Consider the following 20,481-nt stretch of genomic DNA (forward strand, 5'->3'; position numbering starts at 1 on the left):
CTGTCAGCAGCAACAACAGAACTTTTAGTGGACGCTGACTGACGCTTAACATTTGTCCTGTCAACCCGTTCTCATTCCGAACTCGTAAAATAAGGACGTTTAATAAGGACAAAAAAGGCGTCTTTCAGCGTGTTTGTGTAACGCACCGGGGAGAGCAGCAGTTAGAGAGGATTTAGAGAGTAGTATGTAAGGAGGTTGGTTGGGGGGGTGGATGGGTCAAACACAGGACTTTCACCAGGAGAGAGGGGTTCACGTCCTGCTAGTCACGCTTGTTATAGTCGCTTTTTTCTTTCCTCCCACGTGTCACAGAACCGTACGCCCACCCACGACCCTTTCCTAAACCCAACTGTCCCGTTCTTCCTGCGTGTCACGGAACCGTAAGCCCACCCACGACCTTTTCCTTAACATAACTGCGTCAAAAGGGACGGCAATAGTCCCGACCAAGCGCGTTTACTTATAGCGATAAAGGGACGGCAATAGTCCCGACCAAGCGCGTTTACTTAAAGCGATAAAGGGACGGCAATAGTCCCGACCAAGCGCGTTTACTTATAGTGCTAAAGGAGACTTTTAGCATCAATAAGAACGACAAAGGCACCTGACCAAGCGTCCAGATTTTACGAGATGGGTGTGAGAACGTGTTGGTCCTGTAGGGTTACGTTGCAGCGTCACGTTCTCGCTCAATACTGGATCCATTTCAAAAGATTTTTGTTGATTATCAATCGTCATGTAGACACAAAGATCTTGACTTCGCTGACGGTCTTGCTCTCCTATCAACCAACCAGTACAACATGCAGGCAGTTGGGCTCAGTATCAACACCTCCATAACACAAGTGATGTGTGTCAACTCCATCCCCACAGCACCCATCCTTGTTAATGAGGAACCACTTGAGTTTGTGGACAGTCTCGTCAGTAAGGACAGCGGGGCATCTAAAGACATTAAAGCAAGGCTGGGAAAGGCTCAGGGGGCCTTCTCCCAACTCCGTCCCATCTGGAGATCAAAGCAATACAGCCTTAAAACGAAGATGCTCCTATATAACTGCAATGTAAAGTCTGTTCTGCTGTACGGTTCAGAGAGCTGGCGAGTTGTCAGAACAGACATGAGGAGAATGGAAGTGTTCCATAATGGATGCCTCTGACAAATATGCCAGATCTTTTGGCCTAATAAGATCTCCAACAATGAACTCTACAAGAAAACGGGAAGCCGGAGCATCACCAAGGAGATTACGCAAAGATAATGAGATGGCTAGAACATGTGTTGAGGATGGAGCAGGACCGCATCACAAAAGTCGCATTAAAGTGCCCATATTTTGAAAAAAAATCTCTTTTTCTGGGATTTGGGGTGTTATTTTGTGTCTCTGGTGATTCCACACACATACAAACTTGGAAAAAAAAACCATCCATTCTGTTTAGAGTGAGATACGGTTTCTGAATGTGTCCTGCCTTCAGTCTCCGGGTGAGCTGGTCAACATCTGCACGGCTTTCTACGTCAGTAGTTGAGACGAGGTGGCGAACAGTAGCATGCTAGCACTAGCATGCTAGTACGTTCTCAATGGCAAAACACTGCCACAACACACACTAGTTCACCATAATCTACAAAATAACTACTTCCATGTCCCTGTTCTGCAGGTATTCCACGCAAAGTTGGAAGTGTTTAGAAGTTTAGAAGAAGTCTCCCGGCTAATCCTGCCTTGTACTGACTGAAGTTGTAGAAACAGCTAGCTAGCTGATGTGATCTTACCTAGCTACTGAGCATGTGATCTTACCTAGCTACTGAGCATGTGATCTTACCTAGCTACTGAGCATGTGATCTTACCTAGCTACTGAGCATGTGATCTTACCTAGCTACCGAGCATGTGATCTTACCTAGCTACCGAGCATGTGATCTTACCTAGCTACTGATCATGTAATCTTACCTAGCTACTGAGCATGTAATCTTACCTAGCTACTGAGCATGTGATCTTACCTAGCTACTGAGCATGTGATCTTACCTAGCTACTGCGCATGTGCGCCTCCCAACAAAGATGTTACAGCAGTGAGAGGTCTCACTCTGTAGCTAAAACAGAGACCTGAACACAGGGTGAAAAGAGGAGTTGCAGCAATGGGCAGTACAACTAAAATATGGTGTTTTTTGAAAATTAAACCATGTACACCTATTCTGGTATAACCTCTAAATACAATTATGAATCTGAAAATGAGCATAATATGGCCACTTTAAGATGGACACCACCTCCATCCATCCATCCATCTATCTATCTTTGTCCCCTTATCCGGTATCGGGTCGCAGGGGCAGCAGCTCCAGCAGGGGACCCCAAACTTCCCTTTCCAGAGCCACATTAACCAGCTCCGACTGGGGGATCCCACCTGGCAAAAGAAAACCTGGGAGGCCCAAAACCACCTGGCGCAGAACTGTGACACAAGAGCTGGAACAGATGAACCTGTCATGGGGCGAGGCCCAACATGCTGCCAGGGACCGAATGCCATGGAGAGTGCTCATTGAAGCCGTATGTCCCATAGGGGATGAAGAGGAGTAAGTAAGTAAGTACGTAGACTAGAGGGTGACACGGGAATCAATTGTCGCTCCCATCCCGATCCCACGAAAATACTCCCGTCACATCCCGATCACGGGACTGCCCCCCCAAAAAAATCCTGTCCTGCAAAATCCCGAGAGAAAGACTCCCGAATCCCGTCCCGCTCATGTTTCGTTACCTAATCCCTATGTTGTCTAAAGTTATCAGACTCTGTGTGTGTTTGTGTGTATACAGCTGCAGCGATGGCCAAGGGAGTGAGAGCAGCTCCTCTGCTCTGCTGCGCTGATGTTGTTGTGTGAATGCAACGCTGCAGAGCCATGTGTCTCTCACTGCTGGGGGGGTTAGGCAGTGACAATTTATCGAGACTCCCGCGGGCCACGGTATTCCCAATCAACAAACATATTGGGAGTTGTAAGTGGTTCTCTTTTCTAAAATGAAATGCCTCGCAATCTTTGGGCGCATTCACCGCATTGCAGCGTCATCTCTTAATTTAATCTCTGGCTCCATCCCGCTCCCGTTGATTTCTATGCTTGATCCATCTCGAACACATTACCGACAGTGAAATTGACTGTCCCGAAAAATTGTCACCCTCTAACGTAGACACAAATGCATGGGAAAATAAGGTGCAGGTTAAAAAAGGTGAGAAAGCGTCTCGTATCAAGAGTTAACGTGTGTTTTCAAAGAGCCGCTGAAGGTGTCTGCGCTCTGATCTCAAGCCTAAAAAAGGTTCAAAGGCTCAACGAGTCAGAACAGCATGAGACCAAAAGAAAGCTGCACACTTTAAAGGAAAGAAGAGGAACTGACGCAAGAAGCTCAGAAGGGATGAAAGGTGCATAAAAACCAGTTCACACACTGGTTCATCGTCATCAGTGCCGTTAACTCTCGGGGCAAATTTGATCCTTTTTTCAAAAAGTTTCTACATCAGAAATTTCTTTCTTATAACCAAATTGTCAAAAAAAATATCATGGACAATCTGCACAAGTACAATAAATGATCAGTACACTACTTGTAATCAATTTTATAGCATTTGAGAAAACAATCGATAAATGAACGTTGAAAAAAAGTGGCAAAAATGTCAGAAAATGCTTCAAAAACGTCCCCACAAAAACTTCAAAAGGCACAGGTGTCAAAAAAACTTGAATTTGTGCACTACTGTATCCCTGCTGTACAACTGAATGAGATCAGCTGACTGTGGTATCATATATCCCTAATCACAGGTCCATTTATAACAACGAGTGGTAATCCTAGTCTTTCCTAACCACAGACTGGTATTGCTGATAGCTAAATTAGCAGAGTCATAATTACGGATGTTACCTGATAAATCCAGTCTTGTGCCGGTGCTCTGACAAGCAGAATCCCCGCTGTCTACGTCCTGATAACTGTTTAGAAAACAGGTTTATATTTTAGTGAATTCACAAACAGCAAGAATCCGTCTCTTGTTCATTGATTTGGGCGGCGCGGCGCTCGTGTAGAGAAAAGTTGAACACAATTCAACTCTCGCAGCGGGCGGGTGTGTGTGTGTGTTAGGGCTGGGCGATATATCAATATACTATCGATATATCGATATATGAGGCTAGATATCGTCTTCAATTTTGGATATCGTAATATCCTGATATGATGTTGTCTTTTCCTGGTTTTAAAGGCTGCATTACAGTAAAGTGATGTAATTGGGTAACTGGGGGTGGCAGTAGCTCAGTCCGTAGGGACTGCCAGATGCTCTTGAGCCCCCCCCAACCGCTCAGGGCGCTGGTCCAGCACTGGCAGCCCACTCACTCTGACATCTCTCCATTTGTGCATGAATAGGTCCTGAGCATGTGTGTGTGTATTTCAGGCCTGTGTGTAGTGATTTCTAACAAACAGAGTGTAAATTGTAATTTCCCTACTGGGGATCAATAAACAGTATAAATTATTAAATTAAAATTATTATAAAATTAATTTTCTGAACTTACCAGACTGTTCTAGCTGTTCCATTATTTGCCTTTACCCACTTAGTCATTATATCCACATAACTGATGACTATTTATCAAAAATCTCATTGTGTAAATATTTTGTGAAAGCACCAATAGTCAACCCTACAATATCGCCACAATATCGATATTGAGGTATTTGGTCAAAAATATCGAGATATTTGATTTTCTCCATATCGCCCAGCTCTAGTGCGTGTGACGAGCACAAACGTGACAGTTTCAGGGGATTGCGCCCGCTTGTCGCGTCACCTGTCAAACTGCCCCTGCCCCCCCCCCCACCTGCCTGCTCGCCTCTCATTGAAAATGAATTACGAGGCGCGGCAAACGCTTCCCTTAGCGTTACAAAAATGTCGAAAAAAAGAAGAACTTCAAAAGGCACAGAAAATAAAATGACAAAAACATCAGGAAAGTGACCAAAACAATTGGATACAAGTGACAAAAGCATCAAAGTTTTGTTGAATTTTAAATTTGACATGAAAAACAAAAAGTTGCATGGTCGACGGGAAGACAACCCAAGGGTTAAACAGATAAAAAACATCATAACTAGATTTATTTGGGACTCTGATAATTAGCTACTGTTAGCATGCCGACACACTAATCAGCAACTATTTTGATAAATAGGTTTGAGTAATTATTTATGAAAAAAAATGTTATAAATTTGTTATGAATATGTTCTAGTTTCTTCTCTCCTCTGGGACAGGAAACAGAGTATCTTTGAGTGGTGGACAAAACAAGACTTTTGAGGATGTCATGTTGGGCTTTTTGGGTAAACAATGATCCACATTTTTCACTGTTTTCTGACATCTGTAAAAGGGGATTATGTGATACCACTTAAGGCCCAGACACACAGAGCTGACGGCCAAACATCGGCAGAAAAGCCAGTGTGACTGATCAGTCTCCTCGAGTTGGTCTAAAAAAGTTCCTCAGAACACCGAAGAGACGAGACGTAATACGTCTCCATAACAGCAGGCGGCGCTAATCTGTATTGTCGCCCAAAAATGAAAACCGGCAGCTGATTGGACGAACGCATCACGTGGGTCTGGTTTCTCCAGAAATTCACAGCCAGACTGTCATGGCGGCTCGTTCAGAATACGATCTCATATTGGACTAAAATAGTTCACCGAAACGTGTTTCTGAAAACATTTTAAGAGAGAAATAGGCCGTGCAGTTGCTGAATCTGTCTTCATTTCAGATCAACAAAGGTCAGTTTAAAAGATTTTCGTCAGATTTTGAGAGACTCTAGTCACACAACCCGTTCTCATTCCGAACTCGTAAAATAAGGACGTTTGGACAGTGGCTGTCAGCGTCTGATGCGACGGAAAAGGCGTCTTTCAGCGTGTTTGTGTAACGCCCCGGGGAGAGCAGCAGTTAGAAAGGATTTAGAGAGTAGTATGTAGGGAGGTTGGTTGGGGGGGTGGATGGGTCAAACACAGGACTTTCACCAGGAGAGAGGGGTTCACGTCCTGCTTGTCACACTTGCTAGAGTCGCTTTTTTCTTTCCTCCCGCGTGTCACAGAACCATACGCCCACCCACGACCCTTTCCTTAACATAACTGTGTCAAAAGGGACGGCAATAGTCCCGACCAAGCGCGTTTACTTATAGCGCTAAAGGGACGGCAATAGTCTCGACCAAGCGCGTTTACTTACAGCGCTAAAGGGACGGCAATAGTCCCGACCAAGCACGTTTACTTATAGCGCTAAAGGGACGGCAATAGTCCCGACCAAGCGCGTGTACTTATAGCGCTAAAGGAGACTTTTAGCGTCAATAAGAACGATAAAGGCACCTGACCAAGCGTCCATATTTTACGAGATGAGTGTGAGAACGTGTTGAGTCACGCTCATTCCGCTCCCCGTTTCCGGGTTAGCACTCCACCAATCAGATCGGCCAAAATGAAGGCCGACGGCTCCTCGGACGGACGACGGCACGGAACAAACCGAACAGACTCGAGTCACTGACCTCGCCAGACTGTCCGACGGCCGATTATCGGCTCGGTGTGTCCGGGCCTTAAGACGCACCACTTCTGGACAAAACGTATTGTCAATAACAGGAGGTAAACTCTGGAATAGCTCGCCCCCCCCAATCAGAGAGGGTCCTACATTCAACACCTTTAAAACTCAGTTAAAACTAACCAGAGATGCACTCACTTCTAACTGTCACACGTTTCATCACCCAGACACTTTCACTGTTACACTGAATGCAGTATAGAGGTGGAGGAACAATGTCTTTGTCATTATGTATTTTTGTTTTGTTTTGTCAATGTACAGTAAATGTCACCATTATGTGTACCTTTTAAAAGGTGCCCTGCCACACACAACCATTTTTACTTGTATTTTTTAAAATATGTTAGGTCCATATGTGTTTGTGTTATGTGGTGAATGTGAAAATGAACTACTCCCTCCTCTATCAGCTCTAGCCACTGAACAGAAATAAGCGGAGAAATCAGGCTAATTACAAAAGCTGGTCAGTCTGACGTGGTGTTGCCTGAGCTCATTACTATTCATGAGCTCGGCCATTTGCGCTGGGTAAAGGATGCTGATAGCCAGGCTCTCATTGGCTGGGTGAGTCTTCCTGCAGGCTTTCTATACCACGCTAGAATGGCTTGAAACAAGGTAACCAAGGCATTTTTTCCACAAAAAACAGAGTTACAGAGTCCATGGTAGAACTTCAGACATTACCACAAAGTAATGAAATATGTGTGGCAGGGCACCTTTAATGTATAGTGAATGAATGCTGTATGACTGCTGGCTGTCTCTATGTTAGTCCTATGTCACCTGCCTAGGGACTGCAGATGAAAAGTAGTTATTTTTTACTAATTCTGGCATATTTACATGATATTTTGTATACAACAATGTTCATGAATATGCATGGTCCCTATCAAATAAAAGTAGACCAAACAACTAATCCAGTCATCCAGATAATAACTACTAGTGCAGCCCCTGAAAAGAATACACAACTAAATAATGGAGACGTTGTAAAAAAAAAAAAACCGGACCTTTTCACGAGCCCCTGAAGGTAGAAATCTAATCCAATATGTTGATATTGATTCTTTTTTTTAGTCTGCGAGCGAGTCAAAGTTTTCTCTGAAAGACTCTCTGAGGTGACGCTTGGTTTTTTTAGCCAAAGTTTTTCGAGTTTGCCGGGAGAAAAACTTCCAAAAGCTGCAAGAACACTGACATTAAAAAACCCACACAGAAATGTTTCCTCTCGCTTACAGACATTCATCCTCCTCCTCCTCCAACACAATGACTCCAGAAGCAGCAGCAGCAGTTCAGCTGGGGGAGGAGGCGGAGGAAGAAGTCAACGCCAAATTAAATTAAGCCAAAAAGAGCAGTTGGTCCTGGGAGGACACACCAATCCTCAGAGGGGGGAAGCAACCTTTCCATCAGAGAGGAGCGGATTAGGACGGATTAGTGCACAAACACACATTCCACAGGACCTGATAGGAAACCTAATTAAAATCTGGACAGGCTGCATGAAATGGGTTTAGGAAGCTCTGCACTTTCCATTCGCTCCGACATTCCCACCGGAGTCAGTCCTAACGTTGTTTCATCGTGTCAGAGGAAGTTCAAATTAGAGCTGGGCAATATATCGATATTATATCGATATCATGATATGAGACTAGATATCGTCTTAGATTTTGGATATCGTGATATGACATAAGTAATGTCTTTTCCTGGTTTTAAAGGCTGCATTACAGTAAAATTATATCATTGTCTGAACTTACCAGACTGGTGTAACTGTTCTATTATTTGCCTTTACCCATTTAGTCATTATATTCACATTACTGATGATTATTTATCAAAAATCTCATTGTGTAAATATTTTAATATTTTAATTCTATTGGTGAAAGCACCAATAGTCAACACTACAATATCATTGTGGTATCGATATCGAGGTATTTAGTCAAAAATATCATGATATTTGATTTTCTCCATATCGCCCAGCCCTAGTTCAAATGAACAAAGAAGAACCCATTTAAGGCAGTTATATGCACTATTATTATCATTAGGGCTGTCAAAATAACGCGTTAATTTCGATTAATTAATCTGAGAAAAAATAACGCGTTAAAAAAAATAACGCAGATTAATCCATTCCATATTGACGTTTGACCCGGAGCCGTTCTAGCCTCCATTGGACTGTAAAATGAAGGAGGGAGACGAGAATGTAACATCCTAATTTTTCAACACGTTCTCATCTGGTAAAATCTGGACGCTTGGTCAGGTGCCTTTGTTGTTCTTATTGACGCTAAAAGTCTCCTTTAGCGCTGTAAGTAAACACGCTTGGTCGGGACTATTGCCGTCCCTTTAACGCTATAAGTAAACGCGCTTGGTCGGGAGTTCGGAGTGAGAACGGTTTAACTTGTATTATTCTCCAACTGTCTTCATCACTCTGGAGCCAGAACTCAATGTGTATGTTTTATCTCTTCTTTTGACGTTCTTGTTGCTTGTTTTTTCCCTTTTTTTCTAGTTTTTAAAAATACTTTTGACTGTTTTTTGTTGTTGCTTTTTTCCAACGTTGTAACATCCTATTTTTTTTCCGACGTCTGTCGCTTTTCGATGCTTTTGATGCATTTTTTGATGTTTTTTTGCTCCCTTTGTTGCTTCTTCCAACGTTTTTTTTTTAAGTTTTTGTCACATATTCTGCCGTTTTTGTCGCTGTTTTTTGTCTACTTTTTCGACACTTACAGTTTTTTCGTGTGATTTTTTTCCAACGTCTTCAACGATTTGCTATCTAACTGTTCTCCAACTGCCTTCATCATTCTGAAACCAGAACACAACTAATGTTGAGGATGACTCATTTACCCTCCTGCCACCTAAAGAGAGGCAGAAACTGTATGATGTGTCTGTTTCTATAAGTCCCAAACATAGGTAGAAACTGTCTGATGTGTCTGTTTTTAATTTCTGTTTTAATTGTCAGTTGGTTGTCTTTATAATGTTCATCAAACCAACTGCCAGTCCACACTGCCCATACAATAACAGACAAGACTGACTTTTGTCACCTAGTCCTACCTTTTCTTACTTGAGTTTTAGTGTAATAAAACATGGATGAAGTGGAGACCTTGTTGAATGTGGCCAAAGTAGTTCTGGTCTACCTGGCCTGTAAAGCTGCTAGCCGTGTACAGGAGAGACGGCAATCAAGATGAGCCAGGAGGAGACTGTGGTGGATATTGCGACATGCAAAACAGGGTGTCTATCCTAACTTGTGTCAAGAACTTCGCTCAGATGATACTCCAGCTTTTGTGAATTTTGCCCGTTTTGCTCCTCAAGCTTTTGAGGAATTACCCACTATGGTTACTCCACTAATTGCCAGAAAAAACACCCATTTAGAGACAGCATTTCCAGCTGTTAGAATGTTGCCGTTTGTTGGAAAATGGGCTTCATTGGTCCGACTTTCTACAACTCCTCCAGACCAGACTGGACATGTCAACCTCTACCAACTCCAGCAGACCAGACTGGACATGTCAACCTCTACCAACTCCACCAGACCAGACTGGACATGTCAACCTCTACCAACTCCACCAGACCAGACTGGGCATGTCAAACTCTACCAACTCCATCCAACAAACGCCAACAAACACAGACGGCCGGCCCACACTGACCCAACTGTTGGTGTTTGTTGGAGTTTGTTGGCATTTGTTGGAGCAGTGTGCAAGCTCCTTTAGTCCCATTACATAGGTAGAAACTGTCTGATGTGTCTGTGTCTATAAGTCCCATAACATAGGTAGGGTTGCTGCAATGATTTGCCGGTCCAGTCAGAGAGACTGAGGGGAGATGACACAAATTTAAATGATTTTATAACCCTTAAATATTTGGAGCTTTGGAGAAAACATTTGGGGCTGGAGCTCCAGCAGCCCCCGGCCCTCCCTCCCTTTCCTCCATCACAGCGAACTTATCTGGGTCAAAAAGCAGAGCTGGAGTTCTGCGATTCCTCCAGAGTCTCTCTGGAAGCCAAACTGAATTCTGAAGGATGGGCTGATGCATCTGCAGGCTCCAATTTATTATCAATGTTTACTCGGTTTCTCTCCCCCCTAGAGTCAGTTTACAGCTCCAGCGGCCCGGCACAAACAGACCCATCTGTAACGTGAGTGCAGTCTGAAGCCAGGAGAGGCAGCGGGACAGCAGAGGGAGGCTGGGTGGAGGCTTTCACCCACTGATGCTCCATTAACTCTGAGTTACGGATCATTACACTAACTCCCAAAATGTCCACGGCAAAGCATTTTAAAGGTACAGAACCACTAGAGGCTAAATTTTTTTATTCACCAAGGCCCAAGTCCTTTGAAATGCTACCAGCCTGATTCCAAGGCAGAAATTAGGAAACAAAAATTTTAGGAAGCAACTTAACCTTCAACCACAGGCACCCACGCCCCCAGGAATGCGCCGGGCTTTGAAGCAAATTAAAAGGTGCCGTAAGTAGGATTGGGAAGAAGAAATTTGAACATTGACAACTTCTCAGTCCCTCCCCCCTTTCTGCTAAAGCCCAAAACGGTCTCCTAAGCCCCTCCCCCCACAAGGGAGAATGAATGTGTGTGCATGAGCAGTGATTGACACGCAGTTAGACCCCCCCCCCCCCCCGGCCCTGATTGGTGCATCTGAACAGGGAGCTGTGGATTTTTTACAAAAAAAATTTTGATTCGTTGCTGTTGTTGCTATTTCTGATTGGCTAACGTGGGCTTGAGCTTCTCGTTACACCGCCACCTACAGGTTTGGCGTGCTCTTGACGGCATATATACACGGGTACATGTAAACGAACGCTTTTCTGAAAACTGACAGCTGTGCACGATGTTATTTTTGAAAACGGAGAGGTTGAAATGTCCATTTATGAAAATAGCCGGCCACGTGTAAACGTAGCATTAGGATCTGGGAAGCCACACAGTTTTTCAACCTCAGCTGTGTGCGAGTGATGTTTTTAGATCTCGTCTGCTCGTTGTTGATCTTTCACAGTCAGTCTTTTCGTAGGTGTTTCGAAATGCATTTATAAAATAAAGGATTGACCTTAAGATGATGGTGGACCTCATTATTTGCACCAGCAAGCGTTGGAAATGGTTTCAAATTCCCTCCAGTGGCATTTTTTGTGGTCGGATTGCCACTATCCATCCCTTAATTCATTCATTATCATAGTATAATTATTTTATGAAGTATGCATGACATATTCTAAAAATCAGCATTTTGCAAAAACTTCCCAGTACCCCCTGCAGTCCTCCAAAGTCCCCCCCGAGAGTAACACATACCCACATTTGAGAAACCTTGCTCTATAAGAGCTGCACAATTACATCATTTAATCCCCATTCAAGTTAGCGGGGTGCTAAACGGAAGGTAGCCGAAACGGCCGGCGGTCGTCTCTAGTGTGCCTGCTCTATGGGCCGCACAGTGAGGAAGCAGTGCAGATAATGTGTGTCAATTTTTGGCTTCATGATGGCTTCATGCGCCACTGAGTAACTCTCATAGGAATGAAGAGGGCTCCGCCGCCATCACTGTATCAAGGTTTTATAATAGTAACAGAGGTCTGAATCTTTTTTCTGAGCAGCAGAGCCCCACGGGAGTTCTGTCCAATCATCTGGGAACTGACAACGTGAAGTTTGCACCGCTGAACTCTTTCTAGCCTCTGCAGAGAATCGATTGTTATTACTGAAGTTCCTTAACATCCTCGTAATATATTCTTTTTGTCATCCTGTTGCTGTTGGTCTATTCTGTGCACATGCAGGCTGTTCTCATGAGCCATTAGTACATCAAGCTTCAAAAAGTAAAGCACTGTAATCTATATGTATTCCACGTATTGGTGTTTGGCTCCTAAAACACAGGGCTTTTAAGCCCCGGAGCGGAGTTTGTGTCCTGGAAGAAGCTAAGGAGAAAACACAAGACTTCTCACCAACATGTTTCAACTCAAAGCACCAAGAACACAAGAAACAGTGAACTCACCAATTGTAGCCAGATGTTGGTGGTCAGCACCTGGTTCTTCTCATCCTAAAAACGGAGAAAAAACAAAAGATTAGCGTGTGTCCTTCAAAACGTTAACCACGCATTTAAAACTGCCACCGTTAGGACACTATGAGGCGTTAATTTAGAAAATATCCAACCTATAGCCATGTTTCCATCAAATTCTTTCAATAAAGTACCTTTATAAACATAAATAACCCGTACGGACATGTACCTAACAGTGATGGAGTACTCAAGCCCGACTTGAGTCGCTATTTTCGGGACTTGTGACTCAGCTTGGACTCTTGCACTGACGACTTGGATTAATGCTGCGTTCCAGGCAACCCGTAACTCGTGTTTTCACAACCTTCTACCCCGTGAAAGTGCCCTGCAACGGCAGTCAAACCTGTAACTTACTACTCGTGAACTGGTACCAGATGGTTGTACTCCCAGTTACAGTTTTTGACGTCACACACATACATAAACAGCAATGGCGCCCCCTGTTGATGCTGTACAGATGCCGGTGATTAACGGTGAGAAATAGAAATAAATAGACATAAATAGGCAACGTAAAGTAATTCCGCACATTGTAATCAAACCAATACAGATACGATTGTGTACTACTACAGGTTATGTTTATTAAATGAAGCCCAAAATATGTCCCCGACTAGAAAACGCTAGTGTCAGCTAGCGCTAGCTAACGTCAACGTTAGGTAGGCGCTAGCTAACGCTAACTAACGCTAGCTAGAAGGGTTTGTCGCGACTTTGCCTGGAACGCTACCAAGCCGTGAGTCGTGACTTGAAGTCGTAACTTACGGGCTAAAAACTGTGTCTGGAATGCAGCATTAGCGTGTTTTCACACCTGTAGTTTGTTTGCTTTGGTCTGAATCAGTTGGTGAGTTTGTAAACTTGGGAGCGATTTACCTTCAGTTCGGTTTTTCATGGGACCATTAAGTGTGTACTTAAATTGACTGGCGCTTTGCACACAATACTACAGTTATTTGTTGTGTGACGTAATTCCCAAGAGGCTGCCTTGTGGGCGGCTCTGCGACGGGCACACACACAGGGACCGGAGCAGACAGCGGAGCAGCATTGCACACAGAATGTCGAAGCGTTTCCTGCTAAAGATTTCCCACCGTGGTCAGAAAACACAGGGGAGACACTTTGTTACTCTCACTATGACTCTAGAGTCGTACTCGCTCGCCGTCACTCTCTCACTTCTCCCTCGCTCTATCACCCACTCCCCCCCCTACACACACACACACACACACACACACACACACACACACACACACACACACAAGTATACACATCAGGCCACTTACGTAGGCTACGGTGAAAGCTCTGCATGGAGCCTGCGCACAACCATAAAACAAGATTTAGTGCAGCTTCACAGTTGGACAGCGAAATAAATGTCCCATGATTTTCTAACACAGAAGAGGTCATATTTAGAACATTATTTCATGTTATTTATTTTAAAAGAGAGCTATAATAAAGCATGTTCATTAACCTCTGAGAAGCCTGTCTGAATTTGTGTCTCGAGGCCGGGCCGAGTGTCCTCTTTTTTGGAAATCAAAATATGGTCACCCTAGTATATGTAGTTGGTATGGTTCGAGGTCGGATCACGTTCTCGCCACGAACAAACCGCTCCGTAGTTGGTTTGAAAGTGTAAAGATTAACTTGTGTTTCTATATTGAGAGATGACACTTTCTGCTGTGATGAGCATCCACTAATTCCTGCCGTTTTACATTTAAACTTTAAGGGACAAATATGTACTTTACACCTCGGAAAGTCCACAATGTACAATGGAATTTATATAATATAATATATAATATATATAATAATAGATCATTGTACCTTAAAGGTGCATAATTGAACTTTCAAGATACACGTTTGTACTTTTAAGGGAACATTTGCTAAGTTTGTACCTTAGAGAACAAAAATGGACCTGTATTGTAGCCTACCTCTTTTTCTGACAGTGTACCGAGACCACTTCATCAAGGATGGCTCGGTACGCTTGTTTGGTCCGCTTTTGGTGCACACGCGAGTTTGATTGCTGCGTTCACGCCGGCCAAAACGTACCGTACCAGCGGGACAAACCAACTCTAGTGGGATTCAACCGAACTAAACAAGGCAGGTGTGAAAGCGCCCTAAAGCTACTTACACACCAACCAGACAGCCGACCGTCGGCAGAAAAGGCAGTCGGACTGATCAGTCTCCCCGAGTTGGTCAAAAAAGTGCCTCAGAACACACCAAAGCAACGAGACGTAATACGTCTCCATAACAGCAGGCGCCGCTAATCTGTATTGTCGCCCAAAAATGAAAACCGGCAGCTGATTGGACGAACGCGCCACGTGGGTCTGGTTTCTCCGGAAATTCAAAGCCAGACTGTCATGGCGGCTCGTTGAGAATACGATCTCATATTGGACTAAAATAGTTCACCGAAACGTGTTTCTGAAAACATTTTAAGAGAGAAATAGGCCGTGCAGTTGCTGAATCTGTCTTCATTTCAGATCAACAAAGGTCAGTTTAAAAGATTTTCGTCAGATTTTGAGAGACTCTAGTCACGCTCATCCCGCTCCCCGTTTCCTGGTTAGCTCTCCACCAATCAGATGGGTCATTGAGTCTGACTGTTGGCAGTGCCCCAAAAAACACATTCTCTTATACTGTCTTTCTGAACTTCTGACTATGCTGCTGTCTGAGTCTCTGCAGTCATGGTTCAAAGTCTGTTCTCTCTTTCCCCGGCTTCTTTCATCGTTTTAAATTAATTTTGGACACGGCGTTGTGCCAGCAGAGGGGAGGATGAATATGAATCAAGTCAGTTTGATGAATGTCCGGCCTGTTCATTTATTGTAAAGTCGCCGAGCGTACCGAGAGAAATCAAAGACGAGGCTTTGTGAGCGAGCGGCTGGCCTGCAGGAGCAGAGGGAGATTCTTCCAAGGTGAGGACATTAAAGATCAACGATATAATACTTTCATACACAGCTGACCTTCAGTTAGTTCAACACTGAATGAAGTATTATGTGTATATAAAATACATATTTAAACCTGATGTATCTTCTTCCTCTGTGCCATAAACACACATCAATGAGAAGTCATGGTCTCAGTTCAGACCAAAGATTTGCGACAAGACGAGTTGAAACTTGCAACTACTTGCAACACAGCTGTCTGTAGGGTTTACACCAATGAGACTAAACGGTGGATCATCTCCATAGCAACAACTCTTTATACTTCTGTCCTAACTTCCGACTCCCAGACTTTTTTGTAGCTGGATATATCCTTTGTAGCGTCTTAAAATATGAATGTGGATAACGTTAGTTATAATGAGACGCTTACCAGAGGTGTAGTCTCATGATACACAGATATACGCAGTATACCCACTAAGAAAGCTCCAGGATTTCCATAAACCCACTTAAAAATGCCCAATGACACACAACAACATACTTTCCATTATATCTTTGATATATTTTGAATTGTCATCTGTGTATTTCCTCTTCACATAGGCTAAATAAAGTAAATCGGTGCATAAAAGTGTGTCAGAATGCAGGAAAGGAAGTCTTTGATGCTCAAAATTTGCCTGGGGGAGGACACCCAGACCCCCCACTGTGATATGTCCCCCCTCAAAGGCAGATTCTTGCTCATATATGTAGGCCAATATATACATATACAGTTCAGTATACCCACTAAAATACATTAGACTACACTACCACTGACGCTTGCTACAGTTACATTTCTAGTCAGTGATGAACTGGCCATCTGGAATTTAGGCAAATGCCAGAAGGGCCGCCTCCCTATGGGCCACTTGATAATTTGTCTTTGGTTACTTTTGAAGTTATTTTATGCATGCGCCCACAAATATTCAAGATTGTACTGTGGTGGGGTGGCTGGAAAGATTCACTCGGAAGGCAGAGTTACTAATTTCCAAGCTAGCTATTGACAAAAATAGGGCCGTGTGTTGCACATGCCAGGGCCGTTTTTTGATCCCAGTCCGTCACTGTTTCTAGGGATGAATGGGCGAAAACTAGTCCTGTCAAATGATTAAAATATTTAATCGCAATTAATCGCATTGATGTCATAGTTAACTTGCAATTAATCGCACATTTGTATCTATTCTAAATGTCCCTTGATTTCTTTTTGTCCCATTATTTTTTCTCATTTTAATGCTCTTATCAACATGGCAGTAAGTTTGTTCTTAGTTGTAGTATCCATGTGCTTCTGTCTGAAGTCATCCATTGTCGCCTGGCTTGGACGAGGGGGCGGAGAATTCACATCAGCTGTGTGCTTGGTCATCAGCTGTGTGCTTGATCATCAGCTGTGTGCTTGGCCATCAGCTGTGTGCTTGGCCATCAGCTGTGCCACATATCGTGCTCGCGGGCGCTCGTTGAGCCTCCGTCTAAAACTCTGCCACTTCCTCTGGCTGACAGTTTGTAACATAGAAATAAAATGGATTATGGATCATTTTATTTCTATAGTTTGTAGCTGACTTCTCTATTGGCTGTTGAAACAGGAGACGTCTCTTACGTTCTAAAACCAGCCTCTGGAGACTCCACCAGCTGACTTCTCTATTGGCTGTTGAAACAGGAGACGTCTCTTACGTTCTAAAACCAGCCTCTGGAGACTCCACCAGCTGAGTCGCAGCGACACCATCAGCTGCTTTGAGTCGAGCTGAGACGGGCCGGTTCAGACCGCTGAAACTTTCCCAGCAACGTTATAAAAACAGTTTCGTCTCGTCACGGACCTTTGGTCTGGACTGGGCTTAAAAGTGCGTTATCGCAGATCCCATATTTTACACATATCGTGCAGCCCTAGCCACATATTTAACGTAATGTAACAAATGTAACGTTACCCTTAAGTTAAATTCATTGTTTCCGTGGACTTAAAGATCATAGTTTTATCTGCCCTGGCGTTTGGCCTTTGTGCCCTCAAAAGATTGACAACACCAAAGGCCAAGTGGTCCCTAAACTGATGAAATTCCAGGCGTGTTGACAACTATTTCTTATTTCACTTTGACTGTACAACAGTGGCAACAATGAAGAATAAGAATAAAAAAATTATTTTTGACCGCTCAAAAAGTCAATAACGTGATCCTTCTCGTCCTTCTTGTGCTGACTGTATTTAGGATCGATGATGTTTGTGCTTTTTCCTATCCAGGCCATGATGATAGTGATTAGTGACCTGTTGTAAACCTGTGCTGATATAAGAAGCTCTCACACTGGGACAAAGCCGTTTCCCTGACTAAAGAAATTATGCAATAAATCACATTCCACCAGAGGTGTTTTATCAGAGTCACACAGCCTGGTTGTGTTTGTAAAGCGATATTGTCCTCGGCTGCAGAAAGAAAGGACACCAGAGTTCAGCGCTTTCCAAACTGAACCTCACCTGGGAGACATGGACCGGCCGGCCAAAAGAAAGCCAACCGATCTGGATATAAAACTCAGAGGCAACGAGGCAAAGCAGCAGCAGCTGTGAAACTGAAATGATACGAGCCGATAGCTTTCCCCACACACTGCTCGCAGCCTCCTGACGGCTCCTGTTATTTATTTATTTATGATTATTTGCATAGGGACAAGTATGTAGCAAAGAGCTATGCCACACACCATGACATTTCTAGCCTAAGCTTATTCGTTTTTTTTTTACCTTTATAGTGTTTGTGGAAGCGATAGCCAGTGATGTTTGCTGTTTACAGTAACGTTAACGGGACTCTCACGCCGTGACACGAACAGACGAGTTTGATCTCTGGTTACGTGATTGTCTACCGCAGGTCGACAAGGGGTTGCTTTTCTCCAACAGTTGAATTGTACTTAAACCACTTTTTGAAACGTTTTTGTCACTTTTTCAACATTATATTTTTAAATTCATGGTCAATAAACCTAATTTATATGACATTATACCTAATTTTTTAGTTAAAAAAACAGAAATTATGAATTATTTTGACTAATAGTTACGATCAGAGGATGTTGAGTGAATCACAGACTGGTTTATGTCGAAGTTTAGTCAGGATGCTGTTTTAAAACCATTTAAACATGTTTATAAAATGGAATAAAACACCCAAATTTCAATTAAAGTAATCATTAATTTTACGTGCAAAGATCGTTGTATGGGTTCCATACAACGTACATCCATGTATCCATGTTATTTTTGGCCATTTTGGTTCAAAGAAACCCATATTTCTGATATAAAAACTTTGAAACATTTTGGGTTAACATTTTGCTGCATGCATTCAAAAATAAATGGTAGGACCGGCGTTTTTGCCGGCCTGTCTGACGAGTGAACACAGAAAAGCTATTTTTAAAAACCAATAAACTCAATCCTTACATAAAAGACAGTAGGGAACAGAAACTCATCAATAGATACATCACTTAAACGCTGTTACTTTACAAGAAAAAGGCATTATTTGGTCCGTTTCCATGTAGTTACATAGTCACTGATATGATCATAACCACTACAGTGCTCAATTACCTAATTTTGAGAGGGGAATAAACTTTTTTTGCCGCAAAAATTTCGCCGCGAAAGCATGAACTGTCCTCTGGAGGACATCCACCAGACCAGTGGGCGCCCGTGGATTGTTGTTGGCCGCGGCAGGCGGGGAAGGCGGGGAGGAAGTAGAAGGATGCCGGTCGGCCCTGCTAGCTCGGCTAACGCAAGTAACACACAGTTCACCACTGCAGAGACTGCTATTCACCAACGCCAGATGGATCGCACATAAAATGGATATATATGCTACAAATACACACAGAAATGCTGCGTGATGATTATTACTGAAGCCTGGCTGAACACTCACTCATCCCAGACGGCAGCTAGCAGCTAACAGGGTAGGTGAATTTAAACAATGTCTGAGTTGAAAATGCATCTTGTTGTCATGTAAGGGCCCTGTTCATGTTGCACAGACATTTTAATTGCCTTTTGTGTCTGTTAAGAGGCACAAAGGCACTCTTTATGATATGCCCCCAAAACTGCCGTTTTAACTAAGTGGGAGCTCTCGGCATTAGCTGCAGCAGCTCCAGTTAGCTAGCACCGTTTTTTTTGCTATCGACAGTACTCACATACTTATAGCGATCAAGATTAACGTAAAAATTGCCCGGAGTTCTCCTTTAAAATGCAAAACTCACAAGAAAATACAGACAAAATAATACAAAATACAGACTAATACAATAAATCACCATAAAACAGGAAGCACCAGATTATTCATGAATACACGATTGCTCAACACGTTCTCACACTCATCTCGTAAAATACGGGCGCTTGGTCAGGTGCCTTTGTCGTTCTTATTGATGCTAAAAGTCTCCTTTAGCGCTATAAGTAAACGCGCTTGGTCGGGACTATTGCCGTCCCTTTTGACGCAGTTATGTTAAGGAAAAGGTCGTGGGTGGGCGTACCGTTCCGTTACACACGGGAGGAAAGAAAAAAGTGACTATAGCAAGCGTGACAAGCGGGACGTGAACCCCTCTCTCCTGGTGAAAGTCCTGTGTTTGACCCATCCACCCCCCCAACCAACTCTCCTTACATACTACTCTCTAAACCCTCTCTAACTGCTGCTCTCCCCGGTGCGTTACACAAACACGCTGAAAGACGCCTTTTTCGTCACATCAGACGCTGACAGCCACTGTCCAAACGTCCTTATTTTACGAGTTCGGAATGAGAACGGGTTGGATTGCTCCCTCTTTAAAAACGGTTTCAGATGAAGTTTAACATGATCCCACTATACCCAGAGGTGTCACCTGTGTGTGATAAATGTCAAGATTGAGCTAGCAAAGCAGTTTGGTGTTTATATGTGCGCTAGTTATTCAGTTTGGGGAATCCCACGATCTCTACAAAGCTAACGTTAGCTTAGGTGGACTGGCTGACTAAACAGGGAGGGACAAATCCTCTCTGTTGCTTTTTTCATTTATATAAATGCCAAACTTCAGTGGCTAGACTATCTGTCCAATCTGAGTTTTCTGTTGCACGACTAAAACTACTTTTGAACGTACACGTTCCACCAAAACAAGTTCCTTCCTGAGACTATTTAGCAGAGGCACCGTGGCTCCGTCCGGAGCTTAGCACCACCCAGGACGATTGTGATTGGTTTAAAG

General features: G+C 43.4%; 1 protein-coding gene and 1 long non-coding RNA gene across 2 annotated transcripts in view; one reads left to right on the forward strand and one right to left on the reverse strand.

Moving 5' to 3' along the window:
* Positions 1–20,481, reverse strand: part of LOC116036397 (neuronal acetylcholine receptor subunit alpha-7-like) — a 68,502-nt gene that overhangs the window by 39,597 nt on the left and 8,424 nt on the right. The window contains exon 3 of the mRNA XM_031279914.2: positions 12,413–12,457. Within this exon, the coding sequence (XP_031135774.1) occupies positions 12,413–12,457 (45 nt within the window). The remainder of the gene's footprint in view (positions 1–12,412; positions 12,458–20,481) is intronic.
* LOC116036398 lies at positions 9,231–10,263 on the forward strand. The gene is made up of 2 exons (XR_004101592.2): positions 9,231–9,364; positions 10,172–10,263. It is a non-coding gene; the product is annotated as an uncharacterized LOC116036398 (long non-coding RNA).

Source organism: Sander lucioperca, chromosome 7, assembly GCF_008315115.2.
Source record: "Sander lucioperca isolate FBNREF2018 chromosome 7, SLUC_FBN_1.2, whole genome shotgun sequence".
Lineage (NCBI taxonomy): Eukaryota > Metazoa > Chordata > Actinopteri > Perciformes > Percidae > Sander > Sander lucioperca.